Source organism: Vulpes vulpes, chromosome 3, assembly GCF_048418805.1.
Source record: "Vulpes vulpes isolate BD-2025 chromosome 3, VulVul3, whole genome shotgun sequence".
NCBI lineage: Eukaryota > Metazoa > Chordata > Mammalia > Carnivora > Canidae > Vulpes > Vulpes vulpes.
Window position 1 is genome coordinate 113,696,639 of NC_132782.1, and position 22,424 is coordinate 113,719,062.

Here is a 22,424-nt window from a genome sequence, read left to right on the forward strand (position 1 = left end):
AGCCCTCGTACTGGTGCGGACACCCACGGACAGTTTTGGGAAAGGAAGAGGAAGACGATGACCCAGAGAAAGCGCTCAGAACGGAGTACTTTGAGGCTGAGCCAGAGGACCTGGTGGCTGGGATCAAGATCAAGCATGTGACCAAGGTGCCACACTCCGTGGGATTGGTGGGGACGGGGGCCTCGCCCTCGCCCAGGGCTCTCTCCAAGCCAGTGACCATCCCCAGGCCTTGTTGCCCTCTGGGCCCCCGTGACTGCTCTCTGACCACTCCCCAGGCTCCGTCCCCAGGGCCCAGGGGATCAAGCCTGAGTCAGCAGCACACACCACTTGGAATGAACCCTCCTGTCAGCTTTGCAAACGCTTGCTGTGCTCAGGGCACTAGGGACGGATGTCAGGCCCCTGCCAAGCTGGGGGCTATGGGCGATGGGAGCAGCATGGCCTCCAGTCAGCACTCTGCCCGAAACTTCCTGCCTCCGTGCTGACTGGTGATGCTGGGCAGGGTCTCCTGAGTCCCTTCGGACAGGTGCTCCGGAGGGTAGTTGGGGGCAGGGTGGGGTCTGAAGCCCAGGGCTGCCATCTGCCTCTGCGTGCAGGTGTTCAGAGTGGGGAGCAAGGCGGCTGTCAGAGACCTGACCCTGAACCTGTACGAGGGGCAGATCACGGTGCTGCTGGGTCACAATGGCGCGGGGAAGACCACCACGCTGTCCATGCTCACAGGTGAGGGGCCAACCATAGGCCCTCACAGCCCCCAAAGGCGGGAGCGGCCTCACTGGCCAACCTACGGCCAGGGTGCTCTGTGAAATGAAGTAAAGCCACATGCATGAGACAAGCCTCGCCCTCGTGCCGACCAGTGGGGCGTCTGCACCGAACTTACAGCTCTGGGTCTTCTGCTCGGCCCTAGGTCTCTTTCCCCCTACCAGTGGACGGGCATATATCAATGGGTATGACATTTCACAAGACATGGTTCAGATCCGCAAGAGCTTGGGCCTGTGCCCCCAGCATGACGTCCTGTTTGACAACCTGACCGTCGCAGAACACCTGTATTTCTACGCACAGGTGAGTCAGCAGTGAACTGGACTCCGGACCCATGGTGGTTCCGTGGCCCGTGTACTTGGGCCCCAGGGTGCGAGCCCTCGGCCTCCCGGCAGACAGGGCCCACTCCAAGCAGCTGAGCAGCTTTTGTGGATCTGCAGCAGGGAGGCGGGAGGGAGTCCGGGCACCAGGCGGGCACACTGACGGAGGAGGCAGCACCAAGGCCAGGCTCCCGGCAGCCCCCCGCCCCCACCGGGACCCCCTCCTGACCTCCCCACCCCCACTGTTGCAGCTGAAGGGCTTGTCCCACCACAAGTGCCCTGAAGAAGTCCAGCGGATGCTGCACGTCCTCGGGCTGGAGGACAAGCGGGACGCCCTGAGCAAGTTCCTGAGCGGGGGCACGAAGCGCAAGCTCTCCATCGGCATCGCCCTCATAGCAGGCTCCAAGGTAGGCAGGCAGGAGGCCCCAGGCCAGGGCCGGGCACCCGGGGCGGCTGCCCCCCATGGGCAGGGACGGGCTGCAGACCCCTAGATGCCCACAGCGTGGCCACATGTGCACAGAACCAGAGCCTCCCGCGTAGCCAGCCCGGGCCGGGCCGCTCCTCCGCCCCCAGGTGCTGATGCTGGACGAGCCCACCTCGGGCATGGACGCCATCTCCAGGAGGGCCATTTGGGACCTCCTGCAGCAGCACAAGAGTGACCGCACCGTGCTGCTGACCACGCACTTCATGGACGAGGCCGACCTGCTGGGGGACCGTGTGGCCATCATGGCCAAGGGGGAGCTGCAATGCTGCGGGTCCTCACTGTTCCTCAAGCAGAAGTATGGTGAGCAGGGTGGGCGGGCAGCGGGAACAGGCCCTGTCCTGGGCGGGGGGCTGCTCGCTTCCCCAGGGGGACGCTGAGGCCAGTGGAGGGGCTAGGACAGGAGGAGGGAGCAGACTGCCCAACTTGGTTAGGACGACATCCAGCGGTGGCCAGGGAAGAGAAGACCAGCCAAGCGCCAGCCAGGGCTGCTGAGACCTCCGGTGCCCTGGTGGAGGCCATGCTTGAACGTAGAGGCTCTTGAGCTGGTGGCCTGTGGCACAGGGTTTGCTCTGTGAGTGGGTCTTCCTTTCCTGAGGGCAGCTCATGGCCTGACACAGTGCTGGCCTGCCAGCAGGTTCCACCCATGTCCTGTCAACGGGGGGCACTGGCTGTCCTCCTTAGGCACCCTGGGGCCTGTGCGCCCTGTTGCTGCAGCTTCCTGGGGGCGGCTAGAGAGGGCAGCCAACATCCTGGGGCTCCCCTGGGGAGAGAGCAGGGAGGACAGGTCTCAGGAACAGTTCCCAACACCGCCCTTGAGACTTGGAGTCTGGAGTCGAGTCTTCACCATGTAGCACCCCTGCCCTCCACCCCAGGCCTCCGACATCTCTGCCCAGCAGGGGGTTGGGAGGCCAGGCCCTCAGGATGGCGCCCACGCCGGGTGCTTCCTCCCCGTCACTCCCTCGCGGCGAGCCCAGGGCCCAGTGAGACAGCATAAGCAGGAAACAGCGTCACACAGGGCTCCTGGCCGTTGCAGGTGCGGGCTACCACATGACGCTGGTGAAGGAGCCTCACTGTGACCCCGAGGCTGTCACCCGGCTGGTGCGACACCACGTCCCCACTGCCACGCTGGAGAGCAGGGCTGGCGCCGAGCTGTCCTTCATCCTCCCGAAGGAGAGCACGCACAGGTGCGGGGCCTGGGGCACACTGGCACATACCTGTGGCGGGTGCTCCGTCTTAGAGCACCACTCCTTGTACCTGTCAGGCTGGACCGGGGGGCGGCCTGTGACAGCACTCGGGGAAGGGGGGATGGACGAGCTTGCAGGACCCACAGCCAGACCTCCCGGGGCCACGGAGCACAGCAGCCGCTCAGGGTCGCTTGTGGGATTGTGAACATGCATGTTCCCGGTGTCAGGCCTGGAGTCCTGCGCTCGTGCGTCGCAAACACGGCAGACGCCTAGGGCAGTGGGTGGAAACCAGACTCTCGAGTCACGTTCAGAAACGGTGCAAATCTTAATAATCTTGGCGGTGAGTGCAACTGAGTTGTTTGGTTTTAATAACTTCATAGGATCCACCGACTCGGTCACCCTGTGATCTCATCAACATCTGTGCAGTTACCCTGCCCTCATGGTTTTACCCCCCGAAATATGCTAGTGAATGTCCTTCCAGAAAACTCTATCTGAATCTCCCCTCTCCTGCTCAGGATAGAGTCCCGACAGCAGGTAGATGGTGTCTGACTTCCCCGTCAGCAGGGCAGGAGAGGGTCCATTTTACTCCACAGCTGCCAGATTTGAATAAACAGGTTTTTTTGTAAATGTTTGTGTATCCCGTGGGATCGGTGGTGTCCTGTATGTCTGCTGTCGCCGCCAGCAGGATGTGGAGCCTGGCTGCCGCTCCTCAGCCCCTCGGCACCGCTCCTCTGGGTGCCAGGAGTTCCTGTCCCCCGCGTGTGTATCTGTCCATGTTTTTTTTTTTATTATTATTATTATTTATGATAGTCACAGAGAGAGAGAGAGAGGCAGAGACACAGGCAGAGGGAGAAGCAGGCTCCATGCACCGGGAGCCCGACGTGGGATTCGATCCCGGGTCCCCAGGATCGCGCCCTGGGCCAAAGGCAGGCGCCAAACCGCTGCGCCACCCAGGGATCCCTCTGTCCATGTTTTATGTCTTAACATCACCTGTGTTTGCTGCAGTTTTTTCCCATTGGTCGTTGACTAATTTTGTGGGATTTTTTTTCCACATGAGTACAGTTAATGGGTCGTATGTTTTTCCTTGTGACTTTTTTTCTTAGAACGCACTACCTCCCCCACCTCCAATCAGGTGAATAGTCACCAGTTTCTCTGGGTGTGTTTTGCGAGGACGTGTGCTAGAGAACGCCTCCCATGTATGCCCAGCAGAATGTCACGTAGGGACAGGAAAAGGGAGAAACAAAGCCCGACTCCAGGGTTTTGCAGCGGCTTTTCAAGGACTCAGGTCCCTGTGCTTCCCCCGACAACATGGAGAAATGAGCTCCCTCTAAATGAGAAGCGGCTCTTCACTCGGGGTCTTGTTTCCAGGTTCGAAGGCCTATTTGCCAAGCTGGAGAAGCACCAGAAGGAGCTGGGGATCGCCAGCTTTGGGGCCTCGGTCACCACCATGGAGGAGGTGTTCCTCCGGTCAGTACACACGTGTGTCCAGTGGTCCAGGCGCAGTGCTTGTGGGACATGTGACAATGAGGCCGCCCTTACTGGCCGCATCCCATGCCCGCCTGAGGGGGTCGGCTGGCTGCGGGGAGGGCCCCTCACTCCCTGCAGCGTTCCCCGCTCCCGGGCGGGGAGCGCCCCCCTGAGCTCAGGTCTCCGGAAACACATGCCTCCCCTCCCCCCCACTCCCATCGTGGAGAGTGTGCAGGCACCCCAGGGGCCTGGACAGGCCCCCAGGACTGCAGCGGGGGGTGGGGGCTCAGGACCACACGCGTGTTGACCAGACTCGAGTGCTGACCTGGCAGATAGAGAGCAGAGAACTAGAAATACAGAAGCAGGTGTGAGCTCAGGGTCTTTCAGTGAGGATCCCAGGACCTAGACCAGGCAACGGAGCAGTGAGTGTGTACATAGTGTGCATGAATGACGTGGCTCGTGGGCATCAGGGTGGCTCTGGGCCCCTGCGGCCCAGCACCCAGGGGCCTGCCAGCCTCACTGCTTGTGCTCTGCACATACTGGCCGTGCCGGGCCCGTTTGGGGTGGCCCCTCCCAGAGCACACCCCTCTGCCTGCAGGCCTCAGCTTGTGCCCACAGCGGGCATGACTACCCTCCAGGGCTCCCGCTGTGCCCCCAGCCCCTTCTGCCCCTCCAGAAAGCCCTGGCTATAAATGCTGGCTTCAAGCCGTCTCCCAGGGGGACCAGGATCCTCGTGGGCAGGGCTCTGGTCTGGCCGTCCATCTCTGCTGGACTCTGCTTGGCGGCAGTGCCCGGTGATCTAGTGGCATCTATTGATGAGCCAGGGAAGAACTGAACCACCAGCCAGTAGGGCCAAGGATGTGCTCCTCCTCCTCCCACCTGGACAGCCCCCCAGGAGGAACCGAGTGGTGACCGGGCCTCCTGTGTCTCGGCGCAGGGTCGGCAAGCTGGTGGACACCAGCATGGACATCCAGGCCATCCAGCTCCCTGCCCTGCAGTACCAGCATGAGAGGCGGGCGAGTGACTGGGCAGTGGACAGCCACCTGTGTGGTGTCATGGACCCGACGGATGGCGTCGGCTCGCTGATCGAGGACGAGTGCACCACCGCCAAGCTCAACACCGGGGTGAGCGCGAGGGCTGGGCCAGCCATCACGGGAAGGCTGGGGGACCCCTGAGCCCCATGCATTCATGCCCACGAGGGCAGACGAGGGCTGCGGAGTGTCAGTTCACTGGGAAGAGGGCACATCAAAAGTCACGTGGTCCTGGCAGGGAGAAGGAAAGATCTTTTATTTTTTAAAAGATCTTATTTATTCATGAGAGACACACAGAGAGAGAGAGAGGCAGAGACACAGGCAGAGGGAAAAGCAGGCTCCGTGCGGGGAGCTTGACGAGGGACTGGATCCTGGGACCCCAGGGTCACGCCCTGAGCTGACGGCAGATGCTCCACCGCTGAGCCACCCAGGGTCCCAACCCAGAGGATTTTAATCGAGCAAGTGTAATTTCACCTTGTTATAATTGGGCCGCCCACAAACAAGTAAACATGTCATGTGGTTCTCACAGTGCTCCATGTCCCCATCCTCCTCAGTGAGGCAGAGGGCAGCATCGGCCCGTCTTATAGACAGAGCACCGTGGTCTGGGCCCAGGTGGCACGGCCAGCAGGTGGCAGAGCAGGACGCTGACCCTGGCGCCCGCACTTGCAGGACTGCAGCCCTCTGCCCCCCTGTGAGTGCAGCCAGGTCCTCCTGCCAGGATCAGGGGAAGGGCAGAGGCCTCGGCTCCCCCATGGAATCACAGCTGGTCCCCCGAGGCCCCGTGACAACGAGCCAATGAGACCCCCCAGGCCCACGTCAGGACCTGCAGGGACATGTTTGCAAGAAGCCCAGGGGCCTCAGGGCACACATGTCAGCCCGAGGCCTCCAGGCCTGTGATTGGACCGTGCCTGCTGCTGGCGGGCAGGGTTCCGATGCTGGCCCTGCGTGACAGCCGTGTTGCCCTGTCCCCTCTGCCACAGCTCACCCTCCACTGCCAGCAGTTCTGGGCCATGTTCCTGAAGAAGGCTGTGTACAGCTTGCGCGAGTGGAAGATGGTGGTGGCCCAGGTCCTGGTCCCTCTGACATGCGTCACCCTGGCCCTCCTGGCCGTCAACTACTCCTCTGAGACCTTCGACGACCCCATGCTGGAGCTGACCCTGGGCGCGTACGGCAGAACCGTTGTGCCCTTTGCCGTTCCTGGGGCCTCCCGGCTGGACCAGCAGCTGTCGGAACGTTTGAAAGACATGCTGCAGGCTGAGGGCCAGGAGCCGCGGGAGGTGCTGGGTAAGGGAAGGCCCCCGGCCCGGCGCGGGTCCTCAGAGCCCAGCTTCCTGACCCAGGCGCTGTGGGCCTCGGGGGCGGTTAGTTCCTTGCTGACCTGCACACCGTGGTCCCAAAGTATCCCTGGCGTTGCCTACCCCCAGCCCCTCTGTTAGGGAAGCGGACACGCCTGCACTCTCTCCTGCCGCTGGGGGAGAAGGCTGGCACCCTGAGTCCGGCAAAGACGCAAGGCGGCACCCAGCGCTAAAGTTTGCCAAGGTAGCCTGTTTTGGGGCCATTGTAGGTGAAATATGAAACCTCCGTTGCCCTTTTTTGTTCGCCAGGCTGGTCACGGCACGCGCTGAGGTGATACAGTGCTTTCTTCCAACACGTCAAACCAAGACCCTCCGCACCCCGGCTGGTGGCCATGGGACACTGCCCTGGGGTTTGAGCAGGCCTCGTACTCAGGTTAAACGGGACGTGTGCACGGGCTGGCTCAGTTCACTGCCCACCGCCACATCCTGGTGATTCAGTACACGGGGCAGCCCCAAATCTGGGCAGGAGTCAGGTTCTTGTTTAGACAGCTGGATGCCCCCAAAACAGGCCAGCCCTGCAGTGGGCACCGCTGCGAGGCAGGAGCTCGCGCAGCCCTGCCCACCACCGTGACCCCAGTTACCTCTGCGGAGGCGGCGGCGGCAGACGCCCTTGTCACGCCTTGTTTCCTGGCTGTCACCCAGCTTCAGGGCTCTCAGGGCACATGGTGGCTCCAGGGCGTTCAGGACATGGCCTCATAGCCCCTGGCCTGGGTCCTTCTGGGAGGCCGTTGTGTCCACTTCCTTGTCAAGTGCGTGACCGTTGGGTTTGGCCACCGTGCAGTCTCATTACACCATATTTAAGGACTCGAGACTGTTCTCCCTGTGTAACAACAGCTGCGGCGGGCCTGGGCGGAGCCTTTGCAACTGTCCACGTAGGGCTCGCTGACACGTCCCCATGCCCTCACCGACCCTGGGTCCTGCAAGGCCGTATCCTTGTTGGCCCCATTTACAGCTGCGTGGCCGGGCAGTGAGCGTGTGTGCGGGCGCGTGTGATGCTGGACCTACAGCCACCGCGAGCGTAGGGCGGACCCCGGCGCCCCGCATCAGAGCCCCCTCTCCCCACGCGTCCGCCACGGAGCTAAGTGAGGGCCAGCAGGTCGGGACGGGCCGTGGCCACACAGAACCCAAATGCCCAGAGGGGCCAAGACCTCAAGTGGGGGTCAGCTGGGGTGCTTCGGGTGACCAGGAAACGCCCCACTCCCTCGGGCCGATCTTTTTAAACACCGTCCTTTTTTTCTGATTATGAAAGGGTACTTCCTCCATAAAAACTGGAAAACTAGGAAAACAGGCAGAGGTCCTGTCTCATCGCGCCCCCTGAGGGCCACCCGTCCCTCTCCCCTGGCCGCCCCGCCCCCGTGCACCTGTTGCCCCGCCAGCGGCCCGTCAGCCCTGCCAGGTCTCCCCTTCAGAGCCTAGCCTTCCCCTGAGCGGCTCCTCCCTGCCACGCCAACCTGGCCCAGGCTGCTCCCGTGAGCGTCCCTCCGGAGGCATCTGCGGGGCAGAAGGAGGAGTCGGTCCGTCGGCTACGGGGTGCCCGCTCGCCCTGCAGCCTTGGGCCCTGCTGCTCCCATGATGTGGCCCCATGGCCGTGGCCCCTGTCTGCACGAGTAGACGTCCTTCCCGCCATTCCTGCAGGCCTCCCGAGCTCCTCAGGGCGGCCACCTCAGGCACGCACCACTGACCCTGCCATTGCCTCCCGCAGGCGACCTGGAGGAGTTCCTGATTTTCAGGGCCTCGGTGGAGGGAGGTGGCTTTAGCGAGCGGTGCCTGGTGGCCGTGTCCTTCAGAGATGTCGGCGAGCGGACGGTGGTCACTGCCCTGTTCAACAACCAGGCGTACCACTCCCCGGCCACAGCGCTGGCTGTGGTGGACAACCTTCTGTTCAAGCAGCTGTGTGGCCCCCGGGCCTCCATCGTGGTCTCCAACTACCCCCAGCCCCGGAGCGCCGTGCAGGCCGCCAAGGACCAGTTCAACGAGTACGTGTGCTGCCCGGCCTTCTGCCCCTCTGCCAGGGCCCCACCCCACCCGGGCACTGCCTGGGGCCACCAAGGGTCGTGTAGGTGGATAAAGCACAGTATCTGCCTTCTGGAAGCTTCTGGGTTCTGGCCAGGGAACCCCCACCCCACATCTTCTCAGCCTTCCATCTGCACCCTTTCGTTGGATAGCACATAAGCTAGTGAGACCTTGCCCGTATCCAGTGAGGTCTCCCGGGGTTGGGGGGGACTTGGAGGGGGGGCAGTATCCTCTTCCCAAATCTGTCCCCGGTTCCTACTGACCGCTGTCCCCAGGGGTCCCAGCACATGACCAGGACGCAGAACACAGTGAGGTCAGGTGTTGCTGCCCAGGGTGACCTCGAGTCAGGAGGCCCCGTGTGCATCTCTGCTCTCAGGCTGTGTCCTGCCCTGCTGTGTGGGGGACCCTGGTGGTACAGCGGGACCGCAGGGTCGGGAACCACGCTGTTCTGGGGAGTGGCCTCCACTCTGCGCCCTGGGGGGATAGGCCCGTGGGGCCCTGGGATCCCGGATGGGGTGGTCGGCAGCCACAGGCAGGGCAAGGGGCCGTGCCAGGGACATTGGGAAGGGGCAGCTCCCCACTGGTGGGCTCCGGATGGGGAGACCCGCAGGTCGGCCTCAGTGTGGTCGATGGGGTGGCGGGAATTCTGGTTTGTGTTTGCAGCTTTAGGAGATGTCATTCTGCACCTGTTTTGTAATGTGCGGTGGATTGGCTGTAAGGGCCTGGCTGTCAGCATGTCTGATGTGATTGGCACACAGGGTTACGTTAGTTCCACGTGACCTTTCACCACGCAAGTCGACTTGGCATCCCCCCTCACACATGGGTAGCAAGTTTCTTTCCAGTGGTGAAGGGCTTTAAGGTGGTCTCTCTGAGCACCTTTCAGATAGGCCATCCAGTGTCACACCTGTAGCCGGGGTCACCTGGCTGCACCTGGCATCCCCAGGACTTAATTACTTCATGACCGGGAAATTTGCACCTGTTGATACCTCACCTGCTTCGCCCACCCCCACCCCCCACCCCACCCCCACCTCTGGCAGCAACCAGTCTGTTCTCTGGTCTACAGGCTGCCTTTTGTTTAAGATTCCATCAGTTAGAGAGATTTATGCTATTTGTCTTTCTGACTTAATTTAACCCAGTGTTCTCAGGGTCCACCCACATTGTCACCAATGGTGGGATGTCCTTCTTTGTCACGGCTGGAAAGATCCTGTCGTGTACATCCCGGGTTTCTTGATCCACTCACCTGTCGACACTCAGCTGTGTCTGCCTCGGCTGTTGAAAGTAGCTGCCGCGAGGGTGGCGGTGCAGACAGCACTCCAACCAGTGATTCTGTTTCCTTTTTTTTTTTTTTTAAGATTTTATTTATTTATTTTTTTAAAAGACTTATTTATTTATTCATGAGAGACACAGAGAGGCAGAGACACAGATAGAGAGAGAAGCAGGCTCCATGCAGGGAGCCCGATGTGGGACTTGATCCCGGGACTCCAGGACCAGGCCCTGGGCCGAAGGGAGGCACTCAACCCCTGAGCCACCCATATGTCCCTAGCGAGTCCATTTTCTGTAGATAAGCCCTCGTAAGTGCAATTGCAGGAACATATGGCGGTTCTGCTTTTAGCTTTTCGTGGGGCGTCCGTGCTGCTCTCCGGAGCGGCTGGCCCAGGCTGCGTTCCCACCAACAGTGCACGAGGGCTCCCCCATCCACATCCTCCCTGGCACCTGCTGGTCGTCTGACCACTGAGGTGTCCTCTCGTGGTGGCTTTGATTTGTGTTTCCCTGGTGGTTAGTGATGCTGAGGACCTTCTTGCCTGCCTCTTAGATGCTCAGTATAATTTTGCTGAGCATTCCGTGGTGCCCCACAGAAGCCCCGTGACACAGCGGCCACTCCCCACCCCTCTGTCCCCTCCTCCAGGTGGCCTCCATGCTGTCTCGGCCTCATGGAGTGGCCCGCTCTGGGCATCTCGTACGGATACAGTCATATAATAAGAGGCCATTAAAAAAAAAAAAGGAAAAAGAGGCCTTTTGTGACTAGCTCCTCTCCCTTTTAAGGCCCATCGTGTTGTACTGTGGATGCATAATGCCCTCTTTCCGGCCAAATGACATCCAGGTGTCGAAGTACTGTTTGTTAAGACAGACGGTGTTGGTTTCTGGAAGGTGTTGCTGGCCAGTGATTTCAGAATGTAGAATGGACCCAATGTGAGAGATGAGCTGCCTCGCGGGCGCCTGACCATGGGGGTCTGACCCGGGCAGAGCCAGCTGCGTGTGGGGGTTCTTAGGAGATGTGGGAAAAGCAGGTGGGTCGGGGGTGCCGCCGTCCCCTGCATGTCTGTGGGGAGCAAGTGCCCAGCGATGGACTGAAGGCAACTGGGAATATGGTGGTGCCCTTACTGGGGACAGGAAGCCCAGAGGAGAAGCCATTCTGGGGGGAATGGGACTTTCCTCACTCCAAGACCACCCCACACACACCGGCTCTGGGATTCTCTCTTAAGCCCCCTTCAGGGCGAGGCCCCTCCATCACATGCTTTGGATAGTGACCAAGGACCTGTGAATGTCCCCTGCTGCCTGGACTCGCTGTGCTCTGTCCCTGACCTGCCCTGTCCTCCCCCCGAACCCCCTGCAGAAGCCGGAAGGGATTTGACATCGCCCTCAACCTGCTCTTCGCCATGGCTTTCCTGGCCAGCACATTTTCCATCCTGGCAGTCAGCGAGAGGGCCGTCCAGGCCAAGCACGTCCAGTTTGTGAGTGGTGTCCACGTGGCCACATTCTGGCTCTCCGCTCTGCTGTGGGACCTCATATCCTTCCTCGTCCCCAGTCTGCTACTGCTGGTGAGGGCTGCGTGGTGCCGGGACCCTCCCCTGCACATCGGGGGGGGGGCTTGCCTTCAGGGGCCCCCGCACAGACTGCAGCTCAGCCCCAGCCCTGGGAGGAAGGCAGGGAACGGCCCCTGGCAGCACCCCTCAACTGTGCTGCACCCCGCCTCCACCCCACTGTGTGGCAGGGCCCCGGAGCAGGCTGCCCCAGGGACGGCTCCAAGGGCAAAGGGGAGAAGGGGGCAGGTCATCGAGGGTGGGGGGGGTGTCCCAGGGCTGGAAGCCGCCGTGGAGACAGGGCCCCCAAGCCGCCTGCCCCTGTGCCGTGCAGGTGGTGTTCAAAGCCTTTGACGTGCACGCCTTCACGCGAGACGGCCACATGGCGGACGCCTTGCTGCTGCTCATGCTCTACGGCTGGGCCATCATTCCTCTCATGTACCTGATGAACTTCTTCTTCTCGGGAGCAGCCACTGCCTACACGAGGCTGACCATATTCAACATCCTGTCGGGCATAGCCACCTTCCTCATGGTCACCATCATGCGCATCCCAGGTGGGGGCCTGGAGTCCAGCCCGCCCGGCGCCCTCTGCCCCAAACCTGGGCCAGGCGCCTCTGCCAAAGGTGGCCCTCCCGGGCCAGCAGCACTTCTCCCTCCCGGTTTCAGCGGGGCGGGAGGGGGAGGGGTGCCCTAGAGGCGCTGTCCCGGGAAGGCCTGGTGCTGCACCTGGGGGTAACACCACTGGGCATCCAGCCCACACACACACAGGGGACAGGAACCCACCCTCCGAACCTGAGGACCCGTCCTGGGCGTCGTGTATCCCCCAGCGCTGACTGGTCTGCACTCCTCCCTACAGCGGTAAAGTTAGAGGAGCTTTCCAGAACCCTGGACCACGTGTTCCTGGTGCTGCCCAACCACTGCCTGGGGATGGCCGTCAGCAGCTTCCATGAGAACTTCGAGATGAGGAGGTACTGCACGTCCTCCGAGGTTGCCGCCCACTACTGCAGGAAATACAGTGAGTGTCTCCCCGGGACCCTTGTCCTGCTCCGCTCTACAAAGGGGCTCCCCCCACCCCCCAGGCTGCCTGGCTGACCATGTCCTGTGTCACTCTGCCCATCAGGCATCTCTGCATCTCAGTCCTCCCTCTGCCTTTCTCTCGCAAGGACAGCTGTGCTTGGATGCAGGGCCCCCCCTAAATCCAGGATCTTCCCTTAGGACCCTTAACTTGTCACATCTACAAGGACCCTTCGATAAGTGGGGTTGCTCACAGGTTCTGGGGGTCAGGACGTGGACGTGTCTCTCTGGGGCCTCTTTTCAGCCTACCACACGCCCTTCCCATGCCTGGAAGTGTCTTCAGCAGTGGTCAGCTGTCACCGCTGTGACCAGGGAGGGGGGTGGGGAGGCACGTTTTTGTGTCACAGTGCAGCCCCCCGAGCAGAGAAGGAGCACGTGAGTGAGCAAGCAAGGGCGTGACCTGGTCACTTGTCACAGGCACCCCGGGCAAGCAGGCAGTTCTTAGGGCTTCCAGGAGGCCTCGAGGAGCTCAGGATGCAGCCTTGGGAGAACGAGGGGACCTTGTGCTTTCACAGTCTCTGTGGGGGCATCTGCGTGTGGGCCCCTGCGGGTCTAGAGAGGGGCTTGGGCTGTGACCCGGGGCCGGAGGGCGCCATGCTTACTCCCTTGCCCACACAGACATCCAGTACCAGCAGAACTTCTACGCATGGAGCGCCCCGGGGGTCGGCAGGTTTGTGACCTCCATGGCTGCTTCCGGCTTTGCCTACCTCAGCCTGCTCTTCCTCATCGAGACCGACACGCTGTGGAGGCTGAAGACCTGCCTCTGTGCCTTCCGGAGGAGGCGGGCGCTGGTGAGTGGCTCCAGGGTGCTCCGCACACCCTACCTCCCTGCGGTCGGGGAGCACCAAGGCCCCGGGCAGGGCGCACGGTAGGGGCCGTGGTGCTCCCCGGCGCCCCAGCTCTCCAGTCCCGGACCCTGGGGCCTCCACGGCCTCCGTCTTGGCAGAGGCTGTCCAGACTGGCCGCCCTCGTGTGTGTCACATAGGTCCCATCCCACAAACACACTTGGAGGAGGCCGCACTGGGCGTCCGCGGGAACGCAGGGCGGGGCAGCTGCTCTGACCTGTGAAGACCTCCCTGATGAGCCTCTGTGCACAGAGTACAGTCTCCCCCACCCTCAGCCAAGTGTCTTGGCTCTCTTGGTGCGTCCTGCACCGTCACCCTGCACCGTCCTCGCTCCTTGGCAGGCTGTGTCTCCCTGATGCTCACGTCAGCCTAAGTCCACCCGCTGTCGTTGTAAAAGCCCCGAGGCAGCACACGAGCCATCTCAGAGACCCCACCCTTTGTCCCATGGAAAAGGACCCCCTGAGCAGGAGCTCACCTGTGGGGTCTCTTTCTGGAACAATTAGACAGAAGGGTACGCTCGGACGTCAGTACCTCCTGAGGACCAGGATGTGGTGGATGAAAGGAACCGGGTCCTGGCCCCCAGCATGGACTCTCTGCTGGACACACCTCTGGTTATCAAGGAGCTCTCCAAGGTAGGCCGGCCCCCCAACACCGGCTCCGGCCTACACGCCCCCCCCCCTTGGCTGCCCCCAGGCCCCAATGCCCGGTGCCCCACAGGTGTACGAGCAGCGGGCACCCCTCCTTGCCGTGGACAAGATGTGCCTCGCAGTCCAGAAAGGGGAGTGCTTCGGCCTGCTGGGGTTCAATGGAGCCGGGAAGACCACGACTTTCAAAATGCTGACAGGGGAGGAGACCGTCACTTCTGGGGACGCCTTTGTTGGGGGCTACAGCATCAGCTCTGAAATCGGGAAGGTGAGTGTAGCCGGGGAGGCAGGGATGGGGCTCGTGTCCGGCTCCCAGCTCGTGGATTGGGACAGGCAATGACCAGGGCCCAGAGCAAGCAAGCGACAGGGAGGAGAGGGGAAGGCAAGAGCCCCAGGCCACGGTCTCCATCGGAGAAGCCTCTCCTCTGCACCTGGGGCTGGGTGCTCACAGCTCTTTGCGGCTGTGTGTGCAGATCTGTGTTAATGGTGCCCTGGGTGCTCAGAGCAGCTTTGCCCCCAAGAACCAGAGCTGCATAAAATGCCAGTGACCGAGCACGTCGGTAAGGCTGTCATAGAGCCCGCTGCGTGGTGAGGGTCCCCGGCCAGAGTCTGCAAAGGACGATCCACGTCTGCAGGGGGGGCACGCTGTGCTCCTGGCAACCCAGGCTTGGGTTTTAGGGCCCATTGAGTGCAGGGGAGAAACTGAGGCCTGGGACCCCTGTGGGAAGGTGTCATGGGAGACTTCCTGCATGTGGGGCCAGGTGAGGACGAGCCAGGCGCCCTCCCACTCCCTGTACCCCTGGGGGTCCGGTGGAAGGCCTGCGCTGAGGGGAGCAGAGCCGGGGCCTGTGCCTCGGGGCCACCGTGTGTCCCAGCTGGCGGCGGGGCTTCTAGTCCGCCGTGTCCGCGGAGAGCAGCATGCACCCTCTGGAAGGGGCCTTCCTCTGAGGCCCCCAAGAAGGCTTCGAGGTATAGGACCATGGAAAAGGACCCATGCAGTGGTACACATGCAGAAACAAAGGAGACATGCACGGCCCCATGTCTGGAACCTGCAGACGCAGGGCCTCACGGGAGAAACAAGGCCCTCACTTCAGATTCCCAAAGCCCAGACCCGAATTATGAAACACCTGTGTTTACTGTGTGCGGAGAAATAGGCAAGATTAGAAACACCGGCAGGAAAGAGGAAACCAAAACCACGTCCTAGAGGTTGGAGAGGGAGGGGACCCGTCCCTGCGTTCAGTCTGAATTCCAGGGGGACGGAGAGCATGGGACAGGTACTGAGTGATGGGGCAGTGGCCCACAGTGTTCTCAGGCGCCTTGGACACAGACTCTGGGAGCTCAGAGCCCCCAGGGGGTGAGGAGAGAGGGACCCCGAGTCTGGAATCCACTGACCGACCCCAGGCTCCCCAGCCCGTTGCCAGCAGCTAAAAAGCCGGGAGACGGTGCGGCCACATGGGGTCTTGGCTCAACGCACCATCCAACCAGGCGCCGCCCGCCCCCGAGGTGCCACAGATGAACCCCGCTGAAGTCAGAGGGAGAAGAGGAAGGGCCTAGCGTGCCTGCACAAGTGGTGACACATCCGCAGGCATTGTCACGTCTGTCCGTTCTTGCTCCCGCCTCCCCCACACACTGTGGCCACCTGGGCTCCGGTCACATCTGGCCTCTCAGGGTGGGGCGGGATGTGTGCCCGGGGCGCCCCCGGGCTGGCCAAGGCCCCACCGTGTCCCTGACAAAGTGCAGCATGGTAGCCGCCCCAGACAGAGACGCTCGCAGAAACCTGGAGGGGCCTCCTCCGACCACCGCCTCCCCGCTGCACCCCCGCCTCCAGGTGCGGCAGCGGATCGGCTACTGCCCCCAGTTTGATGCTCTGCTGGACCACATGACGGGCCGGGAGACGCTGGTCATGTACGCCCGGGTCCGGGGCATCCCCGAGCGCCACATCGCTGCCTGTGTGGAGAACATGCTTCGGGGCCTTCTTCTGGAGCCGCACGCCAACAAGCTGGTCAGGACGTACAGGTGTGCCTATGCCCTGGCCCCCTCCCTGCCCGTGACCCAGTGACGCCATCTCCCAGGGTAGAGTTGGCATCTCCCTTACTCTAAAGCTGGGGGTGACCAAACAGGTCAGGGGCCGGAGCACCCCCCCCCCCGTTGTCCCAGGATCGATTGGGGATTTGGCAGCATGACCCAGGCAGCATGGATGAAGGGGGCTATCCTGCCAGTTCCTGCCACCCTGAGGCCAGGCCAGCAGCAGGGCGACGTCATGCCCCTATCAGGCCCCCTTGAGCACAGACAGGTGGCGTGGACTGACCTCCCTAGGCACAGCTTTATTCAGGGGCCCCCACAACTATAAGGCAGGCTTTCCAGGCACGCTCCCCATTCCTGTTCACGCCGGGGCGCCCTGCAGTCACGATGCTGGGACACAGGCAGCCCAAGTTGACCATCAGCCTCGCCCCGCCCACACACCCCTCTGCTCCCAGTGGCGGCAACAAGCGGAAGCTGAGTACTGGCATTGCCCTGCTTGGGGAGCCTTCAGTCATCTTCCTGGACGAGCCATCCACTGGCATGGACCCTGTGGCCCGGCGCCTGCTCTGGGACACTGTGGCACGGGCCCGCGAGTCGGGCAAGGCCATCGTCATCACCTCCCACAGGTAGAGCCAGGGTCTCTGGGGGTCAGTGGTAAGAGCTGGGACAACGGCTGGCTGGGTGGGGCCAGGCGGGCAGAAGCCCTGGCCGCCGCGGGTGCAGATGCTGTGAGCAAAGGCCCCAGCCTAGCCACGGGGGCCACCCTCTACACGTGGGAGTCAGGAACCGTTCGATTTGGCCGCCACACCAGCCCCCTCTGCGAGAGCCTCCAACACAGTGGGCAGGCCCCGGCAGGCCCAGCCCTGTGTCAGGCCTCTGCTCCCCTCCCCAGCATGGAGGAATGTGAGGCCTTGTGCACCCGACTGGCCATCATGGTGGAGGGGCAGTTCAAGTGCCTGGGCAGCCCACAGCACCTCAAGAGCAAGTTTGGCAGCGGCTACTCATTGCGGGCCAAGGTCCGGAGCGACGGGCAGCAGGAGGCGCTAGAGGAGTTCAAGGCGTTTGTGAACCTGACCTTCCCGGGTGAGTGCTGCTGGCTGCTGCCCAGGGAGGGCATCCGGGCCTCATCCCCACCAGGTGCCACGTTGTCGCTGCCCCAGGGGAGGAGGGCCGTGATTCCAAGGTCCCGGGCCCTCCAGCCTGGCCCTCACGAGGAAGCGGTGTCTTCTTCCTGCAGGCAGCGTCCTGGAAGATGAGCACCAGGGGATGGTCCATTACCACCTGCCCGGGGCTGACCTCAGCTGGGCCAAGGTGAGCTGGCTCCTGCCAGCTTGGCAGGGGCTGGGGAAGGCCCTCCCAGCAGTCACTCCACCCATGGGGGTTCTAGGCTCCTTCCAAAGAGGAGTCACTCACAGTGTCTGCTCTGGCACTCGTGCTAACACTTGCTATGTTTGGAAGTTCATTTGAGGCAGAAAAAAATCGGTGCAAAAAAAGAAAACTGGCCCAGAGAGGGAATATAGCTTGACCAAGGTCACATCTGAGCTGGGAAGATTCGGGGGAAGGCTGGTCCCTGAGGCCTGCTCGTCCTGCACAGCCCCCACCTCCCCCTGGGCACCCCAGGGCCCAGGCTGGGGTGGGGGGTAGGACCTCTGGGAGCCTCACCAGCCCTGGGCTTGTTAACAGCAGCTTTTCTGCTTCCGCCAGGTGTTTGGTATTCTGGAGAAGGCCAAGGAGAAGTACGCCGTGGATGACTACTCCGTGAGCCAGATCTCCCTGGAGCAGGTCTTCCTGAGCTTCGCCCACCTGCAGCCACCTGCCGAGGACGAGGGGCCGTGAGGGGCCGGCAGGGGTGGGGCAGGTGGGCACACAGGCGGGCGTCCTCTCCCTCCGAGTTCATCTTATCCTGCACCTTTATTTCCAATCACTGTTTTCTATAATGGACACAAGAACCAAGGCACAGTAGGGACCAGGGTATCGGTGCCCTCACGCTGGGAATCAGCATGCAAACATCCGTGTCGAAGGCCGTCGCCAAAGCTCCTCTCTGGAACTCGGGACCCAGCCAAGAGCAGTCCAGCAGCCTATGCGGGTGGAGAGCCATTCAGGAAGGGGCTGCGGCCTTCCTGGGGGTGGACTTCCTGCAGTGCCCGTGAGGAGGGCGCCCGGTGACACTCCCACGTCTGTACACAGCATGGGGAGCCAGCAGGACAGTGGGCAGCAGGGTTCACCAGGTTGCCCGGAATGGAGAGAAAGTCGCCCGTGGCCACCCACGCAGGAGGTGCCGGCTGTGGCTGGGCTCTGCGGTCCTGGCTTCCGGGGCTGGGGGGCGGAGGGCCTGGGAGTCGCTGCTCCATGGAGTGTGGACACGATGTCGGGTAGAGCTGACCCTGCGCCTGGCACCATCCCACCAGCATCTTCTAGGGTCAGCTGGCTTGGGGAGCAAAGGCAGTCCCTCGTTTCTGAGACCTGGCTTCTGGAGAAGCCACCAGCAGGAGGCCAGTTGGGGACCACTGCGGGACGGAGTGGCCGTCTATGGAGGATGCACCTCACACGCGGTGACTCTGTCCAGAAAATAAAGTCCGGGAGGGAACATGATGCTATCTGTGTGTAGTAACTTCCAGCACTCAGTGCCAAGAGGTGAAGCAATAAAGCCACGCGGGCAGGTGCCAAAGTACGCGAGGCCCCGGGCAGATCCACGCTCTGCTCCCGCGAGGAAGCAAGGACACAGGATCAGTGTGGGAGGGGCGGGGTGGGGCGGCCGCTGGCACCAGGGCTGCTCATGGGCTTTAGGCAGAAGAATCACCTTCCACATCACTGTGCTTTTTGTTTATATGCTCTTACGTCTACAATTGCTTTTGAAGATTTAACAGCAAGCAAGCATGTGCAGAGTGGGAGTGGGAGCCCACCCCGGGGCTCCATCTCAGGAGCCTGAGATCACGCCCTGAGCCCACGGAGCCACCAGGTGCCCCGTTTTCTTACTTTTCCAAATTCCCATGATTTCAATCTCTGCATTCTATATTCACTTACAATTCATAGTTCTAGAAAACACTCGCCTTATCACTTTGATTTCCTTTAGGAAGGTCTCACATTTGCATTTTTATTGGTCTCTCCAAGCTTTTGAAGCAACAGGTTGTCTCCTGCAGCTGTCGGTCCCCTTTAGAATCCTTTACACTCTCATCCTTTAGTTCCAGGTTTTAAAACAGAAACTCCCCATGGAAAGTGTCTTCTGGGAGGTGGGCCTGAGCCCCTGCTGGGTGTGCGGCAGCGGGAGGAGCAGAAGCCCAGCCACATGGCCACCCCAGCAGTCCCACTGCAGGATGTCCCGGGCTGGCTTCTAAGCTCGCGTGTTAGAGATTCAGAAGTTTTCTGTTTCTCTCCTTCGAGGGCACAAGGAAAGGCATTCAAGACTGAAGGACCAGCATATGCGAGGCACACCTGGCTGAAATCAGATTGCATTGGTGCAGAGGTGGTGCATTTGGGGGGAGGGTGAGGGAGCAAGGGGAGGGCCATCGAGCTGGACAGATGGAAGTGGAGGTGGTCCTGACACACCCTTGTCAGGAGACCACCCGGTGGCTGCGGAGAGAGCAACGCGGACCAGAGGGGCAGGTGCCTGCCCAGCACAGCCTGGGGGAGCCCGAGGCCAGGGTGTGTGGGAGGAGCTGGAGCTAGGGCGACTGCAGTCGGGCAGAAGGGGCCCGAGGAGCAGCGGAAGGACCCCTGCGGCACCCCCAGGTCATCCACCAGGCTGCAGCCAGGCTGCCAGACACCCAGCTAAGGAGCCAAGAGTGGGGCCTCCGAACCGCGCCCCCCGCCCCGCCCCGGCCCAGCTGGTTTGCTTTGAGCTGAGGCAGCTCCAGGCCCAGGGAAGGCGGAGGAGCCTTGGACACCCCAACGGGATGCAGGCCTGCTTCATCCCCCTCCCAGCCCATCCCACTCCCCTCCAGACCTTGGGGCCCAGGGGGTCCCTGGAGATGCTGTGTGTGCTGGACTGCCGCCCCTCCGCCAAAGCAGCTTGCAGACCCCCGAAGCCAGAAGCCAAGGTCGCGCCTGCCCTGCCCCGTGTGGCCTGGTTGCGGGGGTTCCCAGGGGGCTGAGACCCACTAGAGGGCTGAGACGGCCTGTGGAAAATCCTGCCCCGTCCAGCACTGTGGGGGGCGTCCCTTAGCAGGACACCTGCGCTCAGGACATGGCCTGACGGAGGAGGAGGGTGGCAGACCTGGCGGGTGCCCTTGGGCTTCCTGGGAGAGCAGGACAGCCAGCAGGCCGGGGGTGCAGGTGCCCCCACCCCGGGGCCACAGCGGCAGCTCTTGTGCAACGAGGACCCTGTGCACACCAGAAGGCCCAGCAGCAGCACTTTAAAAAAAACACAGGCGTTTATTTATCCATCAAAGACAAAGTTCAGAGGAGGCAGTCCAGGCCTCGAGGAGTCAGATCCTGTTTGTCTGCTCTGTCCAGGTGGGGGTTCCAGGTGCCCTCGAGGCTCCAAATAAATCAGCAGGCAGAGGGAACCGCAGGGCATAGCTCCCAGAGGTCAGACTGTGTTGCCTGGAACACAGGTGCACAGCTGCACCCGGCATCGGGCGTGGGGACCCCAGATACAAGCCAGGTTCCAGGACACAATGCTGGTCTCCACCACAACTGCAGTGCCCTCGAGGGGTCCCTGCCATGTGTGCCTTTGCTGCCTGCATCACTGACGGAGCCCCACAGAACAGAAGTGACCATACCCTCGGGACCCCCTCTGCCCCCCATGGCGTGTCCTGGGCCTTTGGATGCAAGGCCACCAAAGAGCAAACTGCACAGTTTTTTGCTGGGCAAACGCCAATCCCAGATCTTCAGTCGAGCTCCAGGGGGAGCCAAGGTCAGCTGCATCTCAGGGACCCTCAGCCCAGTCTCATAAGGCAGCCGATAGAGCAGTGAGGCAAGGCCAGCAGCTGGAAGGCTGGCCCAGGGGTGGCCACAGCCGCCTGGGGATGACCACTCTGCCTGGCCTGGCCCCACATGAGCCCAGCTGAACTCGGGCACTTCTTCGACCACACAGAGATAGCAAAGGCCCAAAGCCCCAGAGCGCTCAGACCCAACACTTACAGAGCCAGAGGCTGGTCATAACGGGAGGGTTCCAAATGACTGGCCCAGGGCTAGACCACCGGCCGGGGCAAGCGAATAGGCTGCTGCATTTGCACGACACCCCACACCAGCTGCTGTCTGGCTCACTTCTGGGAACCAGTGGGTCCCCTGAGACCCCCACTCCCACATGGACTGGTCAGTGTGAAGGGAGGGCTGCCTCTGCTCGCCCAGACCCTGTGACCACAACAAAAGCCTGAGCCTTCCCTGCACACAGAGGAACATCCCTGGGTAGACAGCCTGGGCTCCACCTGGACCCAGAGTGCTTAATCCCCAATCTGCTCCTGCATCAAGGAGGTGACCCACAGAGTTTCTAAGAAGCACCCCAAACACCAAAGTCAGGCCCATGCCACTCACCCACCCCGCAGCTGAGGCCATCAGGACACACATGACCCCGCACTCTACAGACACGAGGCCCCTTCCCTGAACCCTGGCTCAGGTCCAAACTCCAAACCCTGGAAGGTTCAAGTCCCTATCTCCCTTTCCCAAAGGAGGGCAAAGCCCCCTGGGTCACTGCACGAGGGGGTTCAGGGCAGGTGGGCCAAGAGGCTCCCCAAGAAGGCAGAGGTCTCAGCCCCCACCACCCTTCAGGAGAACACCAGGAAGCAAGATGCTGGGCCCGAGTCCCTGTCGCACAGGCCCACGTGGCCTAGGCCGCAAGCAGCATGTGGAGGAGCTGAAGCCACAGGATCAGGCCCGGGGAGCGGGGGCCCTGCCTTCCTTCCTCAACACACAGGGCTGCCCAGGCCCCGCTCCCGGGGCCTGGCCTACACCCCACAGATGCTGGCACCAGATGCTTCCAAGGCTGAAGAAGCTCCAAGTCAAATGGCTGTGGATGGCGCAGTGAGGGCCCGTGAAGCAGGGACAGGGGCCAAGGTGGCTTGGCCACAGCCAATGCTGCCACAAGGCCCTCAGCTCACCTAGTGTTACGGCGCCCCAGCTAGACTGCCCCATATCCAGCTCTGGCTGGGTCCCACCCTCTCCCTGTGACCACCACAGCTGTGCTGTCACTATTCCTGACTTCCCTGGGGCAGAAACAAACACCGGGCTTTGGGCATGAAAACCAGCACAAGCCCCTAAGCTCACTGCTCAGCAGCCCGTAGGAGAGTCCTGAGGTGTCTGCTGCCCGCTGGCAGGGGGAGAGGGGAGGTCTCAGGACCTGACACTCCACACCTTGGAGACACGAGCCTGGAGCTGGAGAAGCCTCCCCACGACTCAGACCCTCATGGTGGCCTGGCCCTTTAACACCAGCCTGGCCACCCAGAAGGACCAGCCAGTGCCTCTTCCTGGGCTCCTTCAGGGGCTGCAGACAC

At 62.0% G+C, this 22,424-nt stretch overlaps 1 protein-coding gene across 7 annotated transcripts in view; it reads left to right on the forward strand.

Annotated features, from left to right (window-relative positions):
- Positions 1–18,585, forward strand: part of ABCA3 (ATP binding cassette subfamily A member 3) — a 40,699-nt gene extending 22,114 nt beyond the window's left edge. For all 7 annotated transcript variants that reach the window (XM_072753987.1, XM_072753992.1, XM_072753991.1 and 4 more), the window contains 21 exons: positions 3–146; positions 594–717; positions 902–1,056; positions 1,325–1,480; positions 1,647–1,857; positions 2,591–2,741; positions 4,110–4,208; positions 5,146–5,332; positions 6,220–6,523; positions 8,297–8,570; positions 11,222–11,426; positions 11,743–11,962; positions 12,265–12,423; positions 13,101–13,273; positions 13,831–13,959; positions 14,045–14,239; positions 15,800–15,987; positions 16,449–16,619; positions 16,886–17,076; positions 17,231–17,304; positions 17,698–18,585. In XM_072753987.1, the coding sequence (XP_072610088.1) occupies positions 3–146; positions 594–717; positions 902–1,056; positions 1,325–1,480; positions 1,647–1,857; positions 2,591–2,741; positions 4,110–4,208; positions 5,146–5,332; positions 6,220–6,523; positions 8,297–8,570; positions 11,222–11,426; positions 11,743–11,962; positions 12,265–12,423; positions 13,101–13,273; positions 13,831–13,959; positions 14,045–14,239; positions 15,800–15,987; positions 16,449–16,619; positions 16,886–17,076; positions 17,231–17,304; positions 17,698–17,829 (3,642 nt within the window). In that variant the 3' untranslated portion in view covers positions 17,830–18,585. The remainder of the gene's footprint in view (positions 1–2; positions 147–593; positions 718–901; positions 1,057–1,324; positions 1,481–1,646; positions 1,858–2,590; positions 2,742–4,109; positions 4,209–5,145; positions 5,333–6,219; positions 6,524–8,296; positions 8,571–11,221; positions 11,427–11,742; positions 11,963–12,264; positions 12,424–13,100; positions 13,274–13,830; positions 13,960–14,044; positions 14,240–15,799; positions 15,988–16,448; positions 16,620–16,885; positions 17,077–17,230; positions 17,305–17,697) is intronic.
- The last annotated feature ends 3,839 nt before the right edge of the window (positions 18,586–22,424 follow it).